The sequence below is a fragment of the Poromitra crassiceps genome, assembly GCF_964638095.1.
Source record: "Poromitra crassiceps genome assembly, chromosome: 25".
NCBI classification, from domain to species: domain Eukaryota; kingdom Metazoa; phylum Chordata; class Actinopteri; order Beryciformes; family Melamphaidae; genus Poromitra; species Poromitra crassiceps.
Genome location: NC_139649.1, coordinates 16,420,417 through 16,438,658, shown reverse-complemented (window position 1 = coordinate 16,438,658; position 18,242 = coordinate 16,420,417). Strand labels below are relative to the sequence as shown.

At 44.9% G+C, this 18,242-nt stretch overlaps 1 protein-coding gene across 1 annotated transcript in view; it reads right to left on the bottom strand.

Moving 5' to 3' along the window:
• The window catches only part of pik3c2b (phosphatidylinositol-4-phosphate 3-kinase, catalytic subunit type 2 beta), a gene marked incomplete at its 5' end in the record, with an annotated part of 74,285 nt that overhangs the window by 44,239 nt on the left and 11,804 nt on the right, over positions 1-18,242 (bottom strand). Inside the window, 7 exons of the mRNA XM_083660673.1 lie at positions 1,401-1,568; positions 4,622-4,744; positions 13,580-13,775; positions 15,025-15,058; positions 16,676-16,822; positions 16,958-17,021; positions 18,015-18,094. Coding sequence (XP_083516799.1) covers positions 1,401-1,568; positions 4,622-4,744; positions 13,580-13,775; positions 15,025-15,058; positions 16,676-16,822; positions 16,958-17,021; positions 18,015-18,094 — 812 coding nt within the window. The remainder of the gene's footprint in view (positions 1-1,400; positions 1,569-4,621; positions 4,745-13,579; positions 13,776-15,024; positions 15,059-16,675; positions 16,823-16,957; positions 17,022-18,014; positions 18,095-18,242) is intronic.

Sequence of the window (18,242 nt, the reverse complement as noted above, 5' to 3'; positions counted from 1 at the left end):
CCTATCTCCACACATCACACTTTGCACTGTGCGAGGCAGCGCTTCATACGAATCGCTCATAAGATCGTGGTGTTTTTGCAATGTCAGCGTAGGTAATTATTATGTATATTAACTTTATTACAACTTTGGCATGGCAATATCTGCTGCTTTACCTTAACACAGTGTGACTGTTACAGTCACAACAGCCAACTAGTCCGCTGCTCTCGCTTCAGGCAGCCTCGCACTGTCCCCCTGTCTAGTGCAGGCTGCGCTGAACAGAGAGCACTGAGGTGAGGTGTCAAGATTTCATCTCTGAGCCCTCTGATACGCTATTGCTTGATGTGTAACCAATCAGATAGCGCTGTAGGCGGGACATTGCTCCAGACACAGAACTACTGTAGGAGAGGATTCTTCCAGGTGCAGCAGCCGCAAATTAGCGCATTTTTTTATTAAGTTATGATATCGGCAAATGAAAATGCCGATACAGATCTCCTCAGCGGACTAGGAGAAGGAGGAAAGTCTGTTGTTGAATTGAATTCGTTCATCATACAGTAGCCTAGGCTACACGAACCTATGAAAATATTAATTTGGGCTAGGAGGAGCTGGAAATCCCTCTGCTCGCCTTTCAATGCGGGAGCGGGGGATTTCACCTGAAAGTACAGAGCAGCACGGTAATGTGGCCGTGCTGCTTGGCTCGTGTGAAAGCAATTTCTGTGGCGAGGCGGCTGCCTTTACGGGACTCCTAAACGGCTATTTTTGCGCGATCTGTGTATGAAAGAGCCTAATGGTTAGCCAGCTAGCTGCTGCTTGGTTTCACATTCATTTAGTATATATGTTTATTATTGGACAGCTAGCAGCTGGACATCTATTATTAGAAATGTTGCTGTTTTTCATTTTTCTCCCGAAATTTGAGTCACAACTTCAAATTTTTACCATGCCAATTTTTCTAAGAATACCTATTTCAGAGTACACATTTGATCTGGGTTTGCGGAAATTGGAAAGGCAGATCTAACAAGTAAAATTGTGGTGATGGTTACTTATTACGTTCTGTATCTTCTGGGCTGCTAAGCCTTTTTATTTGATTTTTATTTGCACATATTAAAATGCACATATTACTGTCAGCAGGCAGTGCCTTCATAACTCTTTACTTTTAAGTTTTTTGTTAACCTTGAGTAAAACTTGATATATATATATAGGTATCCACTATACCTGATCAAAATCTTTACTCAACAAAATAGCAGGATAATTCAATTAAATAAATTAAATAAAATTCCAAAAACAGAGATACAAAAGAGTCAAAATGAGGGAACTGTACGTATCTTTGTGGACTAAAGCCACTCAGGTCTATTTTGTGTGGTTGATTTGTTAAATTGTGGCCTTGACATGTTCTTATCATGTTCTGTGCGTGTTGTTTGACTCACTGTCTGAAGTTGAAGAGAGGCATGGTCACCCAGCCCAGCGCCTCCATGCTGCGCCGCTGCTTGCCCTTCTCCTCCGCTCCCGCAGGGGGCGGCAGAGGGCTGGCATACAGCGTCACCGTCAACTGGGACTCCCGGGGCAACTGATTGATCTGGACTGGAAAACAAATCCTGGAGAAAGAGAAAGAGAGAGATTGTTCAATCCTGTTTATTGATAGAGCTTAGCTAGAATTAGCTAGACATAAAAAAGCCCTAAAAGCCCTCTGAGACATGCTTGTGAATTAGGGCTATTCAAATGAACTTGTCTAGACTTGAGAGAGAGAGAAGGAGGGGTAAAGAAGAATTGGATAGGGATGGATCAGAGGAAAGCAGACTGGTAGAATGAAAGAAAAGAGGAAAAATAGACAAATATAGACAATGTGGCCCTTTCTACTGCAATGCACATGTGCAAAGTCTGTGTTTTTCTCTATCTACTGGAGACAGAAACTTGCAATAAGAAAAAGACAGACAATCCTGCAAGAAGAATAGCCCATGTTGTTAATGGTTCATCTCAATAGCTAATGTCATCAGAAAGCCATTGCTATCTCTTATCACCTATGATATAATATATAAATTATGATAAATGTTCAATTAAACCTTTACATAGAAAAAAGAGACATATGTGTTAATTTGATAGTTAACAATAAAACAATTAACTCATGTTAAATACTACTGTAATATATTTACATAAGGTCATATTTTGACATACTTGTCATGATTTCTTACTCTGCCAGTCAGAAATGTGGACAGACATGACATGACTGAATGTTGTAGGTTTTTCTATGCTTCTTTTCTAAAACGCTTGAGATTATTTTTCCGTTAGTTAGTTCTTGTTCTGTTGTTGTTATTGCTGCTCTAATGCCCTCATGAATAAAGTACCAAACTTGAAACGTGTTTCTTACATAGTGAAGTTGGACAGCTACTTTAAAGAATCTAAAAATATAAGGTCGTTTTGATTTGTTTCACTTCATAGTTTTGATGTATTTATTTTTCTTTGCCGTGTGCTTTTACTTGCTACAGCAACGACCTGAGTTTCATCTCATTATTATTATATTTCCAAAGGAAGGGGAATCACCCGGGAACGCTTAGCTACACTGCTTCCAACTGTCTAATAAAACACACTGAGCACCGATCATGCTCTGATGTCATCACAGTAAGAGCAGTTCAGCCCAGTAAGAGCAGTTCAGCCCAGTAAGAGCAGTTCAGCCCAGTAAGAGCAGTTCAGATCAGTAAGAGCAGTTCAGATCAGTAAGAGCAGTTCAGCCCAGTAAGAGCAGTTCAGATCAGTAAGAGCAGTTCAGATCAGTAAGAGCAGTTCAGCCCAGTAAGAGCAGTTCAGCCCAGTAAGAGCAGTTCAGCCCACTAAGAGCAGTTCAGATCAGTAAGAGCAGTTCAGATCAGTAAGACCAGTTCAGCCCAGTAAGAGCAGTTCAGATCAGTAAGAGCAGTTCAGATCAGTAAGAGCAGTTCAGCCCAGTAAGAGCAGTTCAGCCCAGTAAGAGCAGTTCAGCCCAGTAAGAGCAGTTCAGATCAGTAAGAGCAGGTCAGCCCAGTAAGAGCAGTTCAGCCAGGCGCGTCGATTTGGGTAGGGTTGCTAGGGTCAAGACTCAGGGTGTCCAATTGTCCCTACCAACTTTTAAGCAACCTTATTTGCATTATCTTTGGAGTGCAGTTATATAGGTCATTTAGATTGTCTTCCCATATTTTGCAAGGATAGAATTGACCCGACCATTATTGAGTGAAATTAGTTTGCAATATGTTCAAAGTTACATTTACCCCTGTTTTTCACAACTGAATGGGCCAGTCCAGTTTTTTTTCCCAAAACTCCCGTTTGATTGGCTCATTTGGCTGATGACCAAACAAACGCGCACCCACACACAGTTTTCCGGGTTATAGAAATCATGCGCAGCAGACAGACCCTCCTGTTAGCGACAAATCTGGAGACTTTTTCTGACATGGGATTAACATTACCAGCAAGCAGCAGTGAAGCAGCAGTGCAGCAGTGCAAGCAGCAGCAAGCAGGTAAGTCCCGCTAGCATCGATGCTAATTTAGCAAAGTACAGCACGCAGCTGAAGCACATGGCTATAATATGGACGTTAACGTCCATATTAAGTAGCCATGTGCTTGCGCGATGACAACAGTGTATTGGCGATGTCAAATGGTGGCAATTGACATCTGACTGAAGATCGTGCAACTCTTAGGAGGAAGAAATGTAGGATGTATGATGTGTGGGATTCAGTGGCAATTTTTTCTTTCCAAACCGGCTGTTTGTGAAAGAACATGATTAGATGGCTAAACCTCCAGTTTGTGTTTGTTAGTTACAATTATGCTGACAGGAGAGCTGAGCAGGTGGTGACATGAAAGTTATTGAGAAAAGGAGAAGATACTGAATAATGACATCACAACAGTATAATCCTAATGTTGATTTAAAATGAGATATTCGTCTAAATATGGCTAAAAAAGGGATCATGTATATGTTCCCCGGGTTCTATGTTCCCCGGGTTCTATATTCCCCGTTTTTCACTAACCCTAAACCTAACCTCCCCCAGACCCTAACCCAAAACCTAACCTCTCCCACCCCCCACGCCTAAACCTAACCTCCCCCAGACCCTAACCCAAAACCTAACCTCTCCCAGGGAACATAGCGGGGAACATAGGACCCTATTTGGGAAAAGCGGGGAACATAGGACCCAGGGAACATAGGGATGACCCCCTAAAAAAGGTAAAACAAAAACCTCAAATTTTTTCCGGCGGCGCCCGAAACACGCTCCCCTCATGCCGTCCTCGACCCTACCAACTTTGACACCAAAACGACGCCCTTGAGTTCAGCCCAGTAAGAGCAGTTCAGCCCAGTAAGACCAGTTCAGATCAGTAAGAGCAGTTCAGCCCAGTAAGACCAGTTCAGCCCAGTAAAAGCAGTTCAGCCCAGTAAGAGCAGTTCAGCCCAGTAAGACCAGTTCAGATCAGTAAGAGCAGTTCAGCCCAGTAAAAGCAGTTCAGCCCAGTAAGAGCAGTTCAGATCAGTAAGAGCAGTTCAGCCCAGTAAGACCAGTTCAGATCAGTAAGACCAGTTCAGCCCAGTAAAAGCAGTTCAGCCCAGTAAGAGCAGTTCAGATCAGTAAGAGCAGTTCAGATCAGTAAGAGCAGATCAGTAAGAGCAGGCGCAGTGCGTAGTGTACTGTACCTTTGATCCCAGACGACCAGGTGGAAGAGGTATTTGCTGACCGCCTGCTTGCTGGTGTGCTGGGGAGCGCAGAGCTCCGCCCCTCCGTGAGTCAGAGAGCAGGACAGGAAGAAGCCCTCGTAGCTGCCGGGAAGAGGAAGCACAGATGCATCAGAAGTGACCTCAAATCATACTGAATATTTCATCAGAGCAGCTTTGATTCAGCTAAGAATTATTTTGTAAATAATTCATCATACCCCCCCAACTATTTAGTTATTCATCAGAATTAACCAGGGACATTTTTGACACTGGGAAAAGACGCTCCAACATACTTTTTTAATTAAATATGAGCTAATTTGACTGTTAATAAAATAAATGAAAGTCATAATACAAAAAGTGTTTCTATTGGCGCAGGATGAAAGAATGCATTCACCTGTGATACATTGCATGCATTTGGAGTAGTGTGCTATTTTTAGAAGCGCCGCCCACTGAATCAAAAAAGCACATACAACCGTGCATGTGTGTTCAGTGAGCATGGCATGCTAGAGAGAGAGAGAGAGAGAGAGAGAGAGAGAGAGTGTGTGTGTGTGTTCAGTGAGCATGGCATGCTAGAGAGAGAGAGAGAGAGAGAGAGAGAGAGTGTGTGTGTGTGTTCAGTGAGCATGGCATGCTAGAGAGAGAGAGAGAGAGAGAGAGAGAGAGTGTGTGTGTGTGTTCAGTGAGCATGGCATGCTAGAGAGAGAGAGAGAGAGAGAGAGAGAGAGTGTGTGTGTGTGTTCAGTGAGCATGGCATGCTAGAGAGAGAGAGAGAGAGATAGAGAGAGAGAGAGAGAGAGAGAGTGTGTGTGTGTGTGTTCAGTGAGCATGGCATGCTAGAGAGAGAGAGAGAGAGAGAGAGAGAGAGAGAGAGTGTGTGTGTGTGTTCAGTGAGCATGGCATGCTAGAGAGAGAGAGAGAGAGAGAGAGTGTGTGTGTGTTCAGTGAGCATGGCATGCTAGAGAGAGAGAGAGAGAGATAGAGAGAGAGAGAGAGAGAGAGAGTGTGTGTGTGTGTGTTCAGTGAGCATGGCATGCTAGAGAGAGAGAGAGAGAGAGAGAGAGAGAGAGAGAGTGTGTGTGTGTGTTCAGTGAGCATGGCATGCTAGAGAGAGAGAGTGAGTGTGTGTGTGTGTGTGTGTGTGTGTGTGTGTGTGTGTGTGTGTGTGTGTGTGATATGGATAAAAAGTGATTGTATGTGGGTCAGCAGTTTCTGCTTATCTGCTAGCTCTTCCTGCCATCCACCTTTCCCTTCTTTCTAACACAGCGGGTCTCAACGTGAGCTCCAGGGACCACCCTTCTTTCTAACACAGCGGGTCTCAACGTGGGCTCCAGGGACCACCCTTCTTTCTAACACAGCGGGTCTCAACGTGGGCTCCAGGGACCACCCTTCTTTCTAACACAGCGGGTCTCAACGTGGGCTCCAGGGACCACCCTTCTTTCTAACACAGTGGGTCTCAACGTGGGCTCCAGGGACCACCCTTCTTTCTAACACAGCGGTTCTCAACGTGGGCTCCAGGGACCACCGGGTGTCCTTGAGGGGGCTCCAGGGACCACCGGGTGTCCTTGAGGGGGTTCCAGGTGGTCCCCCAGCAAACTGATGAATTGTTCAACTCCAGCATGACTGTTTTGATGGTAGCTTCACTGTTCTCTCTCCCACAAAACCATACCTAGCAATGACTGAGACATCTGAGACACAATGTGCCTCCAATGCAAATTAAATGAGCTTCCTTGATATGGAAAAGGTTGTTCTAAGCCACGTTCAATCCATCTCATTTCCCCCCTCTCCTTCATTCTCTGCCCTTCTCTCAAAGCACGTTTTTCATCTCCCTCCTCCGATCTTCTCATACAGTATCTCTATGTCTGATCTTCTCATACAGTATCTCTATGTCTGATCTTCTCATACAGTATCTCTATGTCTGATCTTCTCATACAGTATCTCTATGTCTGATCTTCTCATACAGTATCTCTATGTCTGATCTTCTCATACAGTATCTCTATGTCTGATCTTCTCATACAGTATCTCTATGTCTGATCTTCTCATACAGTATCTCTATGTCTGCATCTCCTCTCTCCTTTTCCCCCTGTTATTAAAGCGAGAAGCCGGGAGTCTTTTCCCAGGAGAGAAGCTATTTAAAAAGGGATTGGATGAAAAAAGAACGGAGCAGACAGGGTCTGGAGGCAGACAGGGTCTGGAGACAGACAGGGTCTGGAGGCAGACAGGGTCTGGAGGCAGAGGCAGACAGGGTCTGGAGGCAGACATGGTCTGGAGGCAGACATGGTCTGGAGGCAGACAGGGTCTGGAGGCAGACATGGTCTGGAGGCAGACGGGGTCTGGAGGCAGACGGGGTCTGGAGGCAGACGGGGTCTGGAGGCAGACATGGTCTGGAGGCAGACGGGGTCTGGAGGCAGACAGGGTCTGGAGACAGACAGGGTCTGGAGGCAGACATGGTCTGGAGGCAGACGGGGTCTGGAGGCAGACGGGGTCTGGAGGCAGACGGGGTCTGGAGGCAGACAGGGTCTGGAGGCAGCTGGATTCCCTCTGGGGGGGAAAAGGCTCAAGATGAAGGAAAAGCCTCCCAAAGCCCGGACGCTTTGACTTTAATAACGCTGGTAGCAGTTTGTGACAGTAGCCGGCCAAGTAAAGGCACAGCAGCACTGAATAAAACAGCACATCCATTAATTGAATCTGTGTTTACTGTGAATGAGTTTTTGAAACCAATGTTATATACATACGCAGGATAGATTATTTTTGGGACATCATTCCTCCCTCTCTCTCTCTCTCTCTCTCTCTCACACACACACACACAGATGGCGTACCACACTGGTAGCCAGGTGCCTAGCGAGCAGTCAGCCCCGGGGTCCCGCCTCCCCCGGGAGGTCAAAGGTCAAGCCCAGTTCCCAGGCAGGCAGCCTTTTGTCAGAAGCCAATCACGTTCCAGCAGAGGGGGTTGATGGAGGAGTGTATGAGGGGTGGAAGTTGGTCCTGTGTCTCACTGGACTGCCTTTGTTTTCAGATCTACATTCATGCTGCACTGATAGTATCTGTTGTATCATCCAGATCCTAAGTACTTGTAGCCAGATCAGCAAATTACGCCATATTGATAATGATAATGATAATGATAATAAAACATCTGAAATACTGCTATTTGTCAACCTCATATGCACAGCAGCTATTGCTTAGGGGAGGAGAGCGAAATGCATTCTGGTTTATTAGGCCTAACCTTCTGTTGTTTCTCTGTTAACCTATTCTAACATGATTTAATGTGTTAATCCTATTATCGGATATTTCCTACTTGGAAATGTTAAGGTTAAGGTTAAGTTTATTTGATATGGACATCACAGAGCATTGGAGATGTAACATACATGTATGCACAGTAAGCAGATACACAGTGCTAAGTGTTGATAGCGGAACATGAATGACAAAGTGCAGAGTCAGATGATGAAGTCAGAGTTAATAACCTTTCCCAATGTTAGTCAATCAACAGTAAGAAGACATACTGTATGTACGCTCCAGAGCCGTGTAGATAGTTCCAGGAAGTAAGGTCCTGGATTAAGCAGCACTGTCGAGTTGCAGCAAAATAGACAGTTTGTGTTGTACTTTGAAGGGTTTTTCCCCCCTTGAATCAAATTGTACATTATCAGCTTTATTTTAGCATGCAAAATAGGGATGTTCATCAATTATCGATAATTGATCGTTGAGGAATGAATTCGATCAGGTGGATTTTTTTTCGATTATTGTTTTTGTTTTTTTTTGTTTTTTTTGCGGACTAGGTTTGGGTGGAATTCGTTCCTCCTCGCCCCACTCCATTGCACAGCCGACTAACGTGAGGTGGAGCTTCATATAGTCTCTAGTTTTCTGGCTGGGCACAGGCCTTTGTGCCAACAAAACTGTTTTAAACATGGGGAATTCACACCGGCATGCGCGCCGGGGACACAAACAAACGCACCCAGCGGTCTGCGGACCTCAGTGAGGCTGTTAAAACTATGACACTTTGTCCACTTCTCTCCTAATTTTCAACAAAGTGTGAGTAACGGTACCCGTGTTTAAGTGAATTCAAGTCGTTTTATTTGTTTATGACGTTATGAACTATGAAGTAGCCTAGTAGCAGCAGTCAGCATGGACTCAGCTAGCCTTTAGCTGCTAACGCCCACCTGAATCAATTCACACACATCTCGTGGGAGTCATGGCTAATAATATCCAAGCGTCGGCAGGGCCGATTTTACCAACGGGCTTACCGGGGCTGAAGCCCCGGGGCCCGGGACATCAAGGAGGCCAAAAAAAAAAAAAAAAAAAATTTTTTTGGTGCAATAATTGAATAACCATGTGTGTGTGTGCACTGTAATAATAACAGCAATAATAAATACTAAATAATAATAATAAAAGTGCTTGTTGTGACATCTCAGTGGCAATGTTTTCTTTCCAATCAGGCTGTTTATGAAAGAACATGATGGCTAAACCTACAGTTTGTGTTTGTAAGTTAGAATGCTGACAGGAGAGCAGGTGGTGACATGAAAGTTAGTGAGAAAAGGAGAAGATACTGAATAATGACATCACAACAGTATAATCCTAATGTTGATTTAAAATGAGATATTCCTTTAAATACGGCTAAAAAAGGTTAAAAAAAAACACACAAAAAAAATTCGGCGGGACACTCCCTTCCGCTTGAGGGGGGGGGGCCTGCAGAGATGAATAGCCCCAGGGCCCATGAAGTGTAAAATCGGCCCTGAGCATCGGACTGAGAGCAGCTGGATGGAACTCGACCATCAGGACAGATGAGGTTTTTGTCACGAGTTTATAAGCCTGGAAGCCACGGCCGGTGAGCTGAGCTATTATTATTATTATTATTATTATTATTATTATTATTATTACGCTATCGATAATAGATAATTGATCGTTAATTTTCCCGAATTTCGATTATGGAAATGGTTAAAAATGAACATCCCTAATGCAAAAGTAGCGCGAGACCCATTCCTGGCTGTTCATTGGCTAATGAGTCTCGCATTTTGGTCCTCCGCTGATGCCACTCTCGCTCTAGAGGACACTAGTGTAGCTGATAGGAGGAGAAGAGGAGGTGGAGCTGATAGGAGGAGAAGAGGAGGTGTAGCTGATAGGAGGAGAAGAGGAGGTGGAGCTGATAGGAGGAGAAGAGGAGGTGGAGCTGATAGGAGGAGAAGAGGAGGTGGAGCTGATAGGAGGAGAGGAGGTGGAGCTGATAGGAGGAGAAGAGGAGGTGTAGCTGATAGGAGGAGAGGAGGTGTAGCTGATAGGAGGAGAAGAGGAGGTGTAGCTGATAGGAGGAGGTGTAGCTGATAGGAGGAGAAGAGGTGTAGCTGATAGGAGGAGAAGAGGAGGTGTAGCTGATAGGAGGAGAAGAGGTGGAGCTGATAGGAGGAGAAGAGGAGGTGTAGCTGATAGGAGGAGAAGAGGAGGTGTAGCTGATAGGAGGAGAAGAGGAGGTGGAGCTGATAGGAGGAGAAGAGGAGGTGTAGCTGATAGGAGGAGAAGAGGAGGTGGAGCTGATAGGAGGAGAGGAGGTGGAGCTGATAGGAGGAGAAGAGGAGGTGTAGCTGATAGGAGGAGAGGAGGTGTAGCTGATAGGAGGAGAAGAGGAGGTGTAGCTGATAGGAGGAGGTGTAGCTGATAGGAGGAGAAGAGGTGTAGCTGATAGGAGGAGAAGAGGAGGTGTAGCTGATAGGAGGAGAAGAGGTGGAGCTGATAGGAGGAGAAGAGGAGGTGTAGCTGATAGGAGGAGAAGAGGAGGTGGAGCTGATAGGAGGAGAAGAGGAGGTGGAGCTGATAGGAGGAGAAGAGGAGGTGTAGCTGATAGGAGGAGAAGAGGAGGTGGAGCTGATAGGAGGAGAAGAGGAGGTGGAGCTGATAGGAGGAGAAGAGGAGGTGTAGCTGTTTCTCAGGGTTCTCCACCCACATATGTAATCCTCGGGGATTAGAGCAAGGATTTCCAGCCACAACAGCTGCCACTGGACCTGCTCCAGTGTGTGTGTGTGTGTGTGTGTGTGTGTGTGTGTGAGAGAGAGAGAGAGAGAGAGAGAGAGAGAGAGAGAGAGAGAGAGAGAGAGAGAGAGAGAGAGAGAGAGAGAGAGAGAGAGAGAGAGAGAGAGACCTCAAAGATATTCAGGACACATTTGGAAACATGGGCATAGATAACCATTATGCACACTGTGTAAAATAGTCATGTCTTGACTCCATACACTGCAGAAAATCAGTCATTTAATCTGCGTTCGCTGTGTTTCATGTAATGTAATAATAAAAGAACAGTCCTGGTGTGCACTGGATCTCTGCATTGTTCCTGATTCCTGCTGCTGCTGCTGCTCTGGATTAGCAGCACGGCTGTGTAATCGCTGTGTGCAGTCTGTACACAGCCTGTGTACAGCCTGTGTACAGACTGTGTACAGGCTGTGTACAGACTGTGTACAGGCTGTGTACAGGCTGTGTGCAGGCTGTGTACAGGCTGTGTACAGACTGTGTACAGGCTGTGTACAGGCTGTGTACAGACTGTGTACAGGCTGTGTACGGGCTGTGTGCAGGCTGTGTACAGGCTGTGTACAGACTGTGTACAGGCTGTGTACAGGCTGTGTGCAGACTGTGTACAGGCTGTGTACAGACTGTGTGCAGGCTGTGTACAGAGTACCATATATTCTCATTTAATCTATTGTTGATGTTCACTTGAGATCCTGTATCTTGTTTCTACTTGTATCAACTTGGTTCTGTATTCTTGAGTCAAGTGTGATTTTCCCTGCAGGAATGATCCATCTCATTCCAAGATACTGACTCGAGAACATTCCAGAAACATGTGGAGTTATCTCACCCCACCCTGCACTTTCTCACTGTTTTACTGAGAGAGGGAGAGGAAGACATAGATGTAAATGTGGATGAACAGATGTTAAATGGATGTAACTGTGGATGAACAGATGTTAAATAGATGTAACTGTGGATGGACAGAAGGACCCAAGACAGTGGTAAACAAGATCCATGCCATACGTGCCGTACGTGAAGGGATAGTCCACCAGAACCTCACAGGAGACTCCGCTGACGACACGTTGGAAACAGTGGCGGCTCCAGCCAATTGTGGCTGGGGGGGCTAAGGGGGGCTTAAATATTTACAGCGGGGGCTAACTTTTTCTACATAAATAGACAGTGGTTCTCTTCTCAACCTGTGGTACAGGTACCACTGGTGGTACCTGGGGGCCCTCCCTCTCATACATTCATATGGTGGTAATTTCTCAGGTACTTGTGTAAAAAGGTTGAGAACCACTAATATAAGAAATAATAATAATATGATAGGGTGTGAATTAGGCTCTACTATTAGACAAGGAGGGCCCACTGCTTTTCCATTGAGAGCCAAATCCCCAACCCAACATTATGCATGTAAGTGCTTCAATGAGCTGAAGACTGACTGTGTATTTAGCCCTATGTCACACTGTATGTTGAGACTGATGAGTCCAGTTACACAAGGCTATATGCAGCACACACATTTAGATGGTAAATCAAGAGTTTATATTCACAAGTTACACAAAAGATTTAAAATGTGCTATATTTTAGAGACAAATTAGGCTAATCACTGCATATAGGCTATATGTAAATAAACAGTGCCACATACACAGGCACATCCATTCATCAATAGTCTGTGCCAGAGTAAAAAGAAATAGAACCATTCATATAGACTGCACTATATAACAATCACACCAGTGACAAGACTAGTGACTGAGCTGGACAACAGGCGTTTTGATACTTTTATCAAAACCAGCTCAGTGGCCTTGTGGTCTGAGTGTATTAGCCTAGTTTAGTTGTTATAAATTAAGTTTTTGTTTTTCTCCAAAGAAATTTCCAGGGGGGGCTTAGGGGGGGCTTGGCTAATTTCAGGGGGGGCTCAAGGCCCCCCTAGCCCCCCCCTGGAGCCGCCACTGGTTGGAAAGACAAGACATGTTCGTATTTTCCCATACGATGAGGCCAATCCACTGAATCCAGTAAACTAAACTTAAAGCTATAGCATTCGTTATCCTAGTAAGCTACATGAGGGCAAGTGCTGACTGGACGTAATACAGCATGGACGTTTATTTGGAGTCCTGGACTGCAGTGATCGCACTGACGGCAGCAGAAACCGTCTCCCCAAAGCGAGATTCGCTCATTTATAGCGTTGTGAAATGTCGGGTGCATGACGGGCGCGGATCTATAAATAGTAGGAAATCATTTGCGCGGATTTATGGCGGGGGGATGTTTCACGCATACACACAGATTAGGGTGGCATAAACGCTCATGTGCGCATCTCTACTGTGTGATCGGGCTGAAACCTTCAGGGAGTGTAAAGAGTGACCTGACGGAGCCAGATTTTTTAATTAGGGCAGATTAATTGCCCTAATTGCCCTAAGGCTGATTGCCCTAAGGCTGAGGCTATAGTTCAGTGATGATGTCACTGATGACATCAGTGATGATGACATCAGAGATGTTTGTTTCTCTGTCCCACTGTGATGTCATAAATCCCACTGTGACATCATCAGTGATGTCATAAATCCCACTGCATCAGTGATGTCATAAATCCCAGTGATGTCATAAATCCCACTGCATCAGTGATGTCATAAATCCCACTGTGACATCATCAGTGATGTCATAAATCTGACATCATCAGTGATGTCATAAATCTGACATCATCAGTGATGCTGGTCTCATTGGCCACACAGCAACCGAGCTGCGGGCAAGTCCGCGCAGCTGCAGGGTCATCTCAGTGAGCTGCAGGGCCAGCTCAGTGAGCTGCAGGACGGGCAAGCCGAGGAATCGAGCGCGCATAGCACGCAAGATCCCTAGTACAATAAATGTGTGTGTGTGTGTGTGTGTGTGTGTGTGTGTGTGTGTGTGTGTGTGTGTGTGTGTGCATGTGTGTGTGTGTGTGTGTGCGTGTGCATGTGCGTGCGTGTGTGGTGGTACCTGGCAGCCCAGGTGATGGGGATGCGGTGTGCAGCATACACGCTGAACGACAGTACGTTGGTGACGAGGCCGGCCTCCTGGATGGGAGCAGTGCAGCGGTGGCTCTGTGGTGTGGTGTGGAAGTTGGCGTTGAACGTGCTACAGTACAGCTCCACCAGATCCAAGATGGCCGCCGTCAACTTCTCCACCACTTTCTCTGTAAAATAGGTTCGATTCTGCATTAGTCAACTTTGCAGATGCATTCGTCAGGTTTTTACCCCAATTCTGGTGTATGGGTTAGGGTCACACTAGCTGGGTTTCCATCCAAATGTATCGCAACTTTTAATCGAATTTTCAGAAAGGCGGCAAAAGAAAATGCGAAATAATGCGCGTTTCCATCCACTGCTATTTTGCAAATTATAGAGCTGTCAATCACCTCGTGTTTGAGGCTGTCTGCGCTGCTGATCAGCTACTAGACCCGATATACAGCTCTGTTAAACACATCTAACGTTATTCATTTAAAGTTTCTTGATGATCTAGACAAAGGTACCATAACGCCATTTCTGGATTACCAGGTGCGACTCGGCAAGTAGGCTATAACGTTATAATCCACGGAGCAGGTAGTAAGTGAATAGCCTACAATTTCATTCAATTTTAGAAGTGAGTCGCCTTAAAGTTAGTATCCCAGTCTTCTTCTGTTTACCACGGCGGGGATTGTGCTGCGTATTTACCATGATTTACCGTGTGTAGCCCTATTGTGTGTAGGCTACACGGCATGTCATGTTTTGCAGTGATCAAGGCAAACTGTGTTGTTTTTGAATGGAGAGACAACGGAATATCGCTTAATCTGTTTCCACCGCACGTTTCACATTTTCCTTTTATCGATACACCCGACTTTTCCGCCTCCCTCAAGCATGAAAACTTTTTTGCGATATTTGGAGGTTTTTGCGAATTAGGCAGAACTCGCCATCTTCGGCTGCTCGGAGTCCTCACTGAACTTCCCTACAGCTGTGCAACAATCTCTGACACTGGGGACAACTGTCGCCAAAATACTTATTCTGAAGGAATGGAAGTCCTCCTCTTCCACCTTCTTTTCAGGTGTGGCCGATGGACATAATCTCTGTTGTACAGATGGAGAGACTCAGGTCCCTGAGAACCAACTCGCTTAAGAGGTCCTCAACTATGTGGGACCCGTTTTTGCCGTACTTTGACCAGGTTAAGAATGACAGGTGACTTGAGGTTGGGGGTGGCGGATGGCTCGCCTGGCTGGTATCTCGTCGCTTGCGGGGGATCCCATGCACATTATTTCTTGCAAACACATAAGCACCTTATGTGACTGGCAGCACCATGTTGTAATGTTGAATCTTGATGATATTTTATTTTATTTTATTCTTCTTTTCCTGTGTCTGAGCCTGTTTGTCTTTGTTTGGGGGGGGAATGTGTGTGTGGAGTCGGTCGGTACGTACCTCTGTTTTCTCTGACAAGAAGTACTGATGCATCCTGGGAGGAAAAACACAGAAGAAACCATGAAAGAGAGTAAAGGTAGGAAGAGATATGGAAATGTATTGTGATAGAAAAGTGTCACAATGCGTATCGTGGCTCAGATCAATGAATTGCGATATCAGCTCCATTTGATCCTGCTGTAGCAATCCTGCTGTATCCTGCTGTAGCAATCATTCACAACTGAGCCTGTTTCAAAGCTCTCCACCCAAATGATATTATTTGTACTTTGTAATGACACTTCTAAATTGTTAGAACAGATTTTGCTGGAAAGATTTGTGGCCGCATCACTCTGCAGACTTTTACCTATCCAATCATATCCTTAGATAAGCATTTAAATAAGCATCCCATTCCTAGACAACTGCAGTCAACTGATCCTCACTCACAGAATAAACTGCCTTCAACTGATCCTCACTCACAGAATAAACTGCAGTCAACTGATCCTCACTCACAGAATAAACTGCAGTCAACTGATCCTCACTCACACAATAAACTGCCGTCAACTGATCCTCACTCACACAATAAACTGCCGTCAACTGATCCTCACTCACACAATAAACTGCCTTCAACTGATCCTCACTCACACAATAAACTGCCGTCAACTGATCCTCACTCACAGAATAAACTGCCTTCAACTGTTCCTCACTCACACAATAAACTGCAGTCAACTGATCCTCACTCACACAATAAACTGAAGTCAACTGATCCTCACTCACAGAATAAACTGAAGTCAACTGATCCTCACTCACAGAATAAACTGCCTTCAACTGATCCTCACTCACACAATAAACTGCAGTCAACTGATCCTCACTCACACAATAAACTGCCTTCAACTGATCCTCACTCACACAATAAACTGCCTTCAACTGATCCTCACTCACAGAATAAACTGCCTTCAACTGATCCTCACTCACAGAATAAACTGCAGTCAACTGATCCTCACTCACAGAATAAACTGAAGTCAACTGATCCTCACTCACAGAATAAACTGAAGTCAACTGATCCTCACTCACAGAATAAACTGCCTTCAACTGATCCTCACTCACAGAATAAACTGAAGTCAACTGATCCTCACTCACAGAATAAACTGAAGTCAACTGATCCTCACTCACAGAATAAACTGCCTTCAACTGATCCTCACTCACAGAATAAACTGCCTTCAACTGATCCTCACTCCCACAATAAACTGCCGTCAACTGATCCTCACTCACACAATAAACTGCCATCAACTGATCCTCACTCACACAATAAACTGCAGTCAACTGATCCTCAACTGATCCTCACTCACACAATAAACTGCCGTCAACTGATCCTCAACTGATCCTCACTCACACAATAAACTGCAGTCAACTGATCCTCACTCACACAATAAACTGCCGTCAACTGATCCTCAACTGATCCTCACTCACACAATAAACTGCCGTCAACTGATCCTCAACTGATCCTCACTCACACAATAAACTGCCGTCAACTGATCCTCAACTGATCCTCACTCACACAATAAACTGCCGTCAACTGATCCTCACTCACACAATAAATACTAAAAAGACCAATAAATGTAAAAAATGTCCTTGGGGAAATGAGGAAAGGTTTCTGTTATCTTCAGGGCATCTTCACCTTTTGGACCTTGGGCTGTAGGCGGCAGGGGCATGCTGGGAGCTGGTTGAGGGCGGCGGTCACGTCAGGCGTCTCCACGGCCGCTAACGAGTTGCACAGCGCCTTCACCGATTGGACGAGGCGCTCCACATGCAACGGCATTTCCGCCTTTTGAGAGGAGCATGAGAAGCAGAAGGTGGGAAATGGCTTCCTTTAGATGTGGACCTCCTGAATGGATGTTGAAAGAAATATAAAAATAAAAGCAATATAAAAAGATGCGTTAAGTGTGTTTGGCCATCTTACCTCCGACAGCAGGAAGGACTCCGCTTCGTTGTGAAAGGTGTCGAGGAGGAGTGTCAGTGCTTCCCTGTTCAAACACACATTCAGCAGGAGGAAAAGGTTCAAGAACAAAAAGAACAGTTCAAAAAGAAGTTAAATAATATAAACAACAATACAAATACGAAGGACATGCTATAAAACACTATGTTTACATCACAGCAATAATCTAATATGAACCCAAATAAGATAGACAGATAGTGTGAATATGTAAATAGCATTTTCCAGTAACCTGAATCAGGGCTCGTTGATATGAAAAAGACTGAGAACCACTGATCTATCAGTGGTTCTATGTTCTATGGTTGTACTATGTTGTAAACGGAGTCCACAGCACAAGAATTTCACACGTGATACTTGTACCATGGAGTGACAATAAAAATCTTGAATCTTGAATCTTGAATCAAATGATGATGGCTTTTTGCCACTTTTGCTCATGTAAACGTGGTCAATGAGGCGTGATTTCTATTCGCACATAGGATAAGCAATAACCACACCCTGTGGCACCGGGATTGGCCAGGAGCAACACTGGAGGGCACGCAGCCCAGCGATTTCATGAACCAACTGAATAGCTCTTGAGAACGGACAGCGATTTTGAGAGGGGACATTGAGAGCGGACATTGAAATGAATTATGGTCACCTACCTTCCTTAGCATAGTAATAATAATAAGCATAATAATTGTAATCTACACAATGTACACAATCTACAAAAACATGCAATAATATAAACGGTGTTGTGTTCACGTTCATAGCTCATATAATATAATGTATCATATCGTTAATTTCAAGCTCAATTCTTACCCAGAGAAAAGGTACAGCATTGAAAATGTAACAAGCAATAGTTTTTTAAACATCTTTATTTGAAAAGATGAAAAACCCCAGGTGCTTTAGTCCCAAGCTTCAATGCTCCTCGCCAATCCCGGCGCCACAGGGCGTGGTTATTGCTTATTCTATGTGCGAATAGAAATCACGCGTCAATGAGACACTTCACATCTCAATTGAGGCACTGGCTCCGCCCCTCTCTCACCTGGTGACGGTCTGTTTGATTGGGCGCTCCTGCAGCAGGATGCTGTGGTTCATAGTGGAGGCGGTCTCATCGTCTTCCTCCTGTCAATCAGAGGGAAATCGAAAATCAATCAATCAAAAGGAAACATCTTGGCATCATTAACGGGGATTACTTTATGCTCAATATGAGCCAGTATGTTTTCTTTATTTATTTATTTCTTACTGATTCTTCTCCCATTTTCTCCCCAAG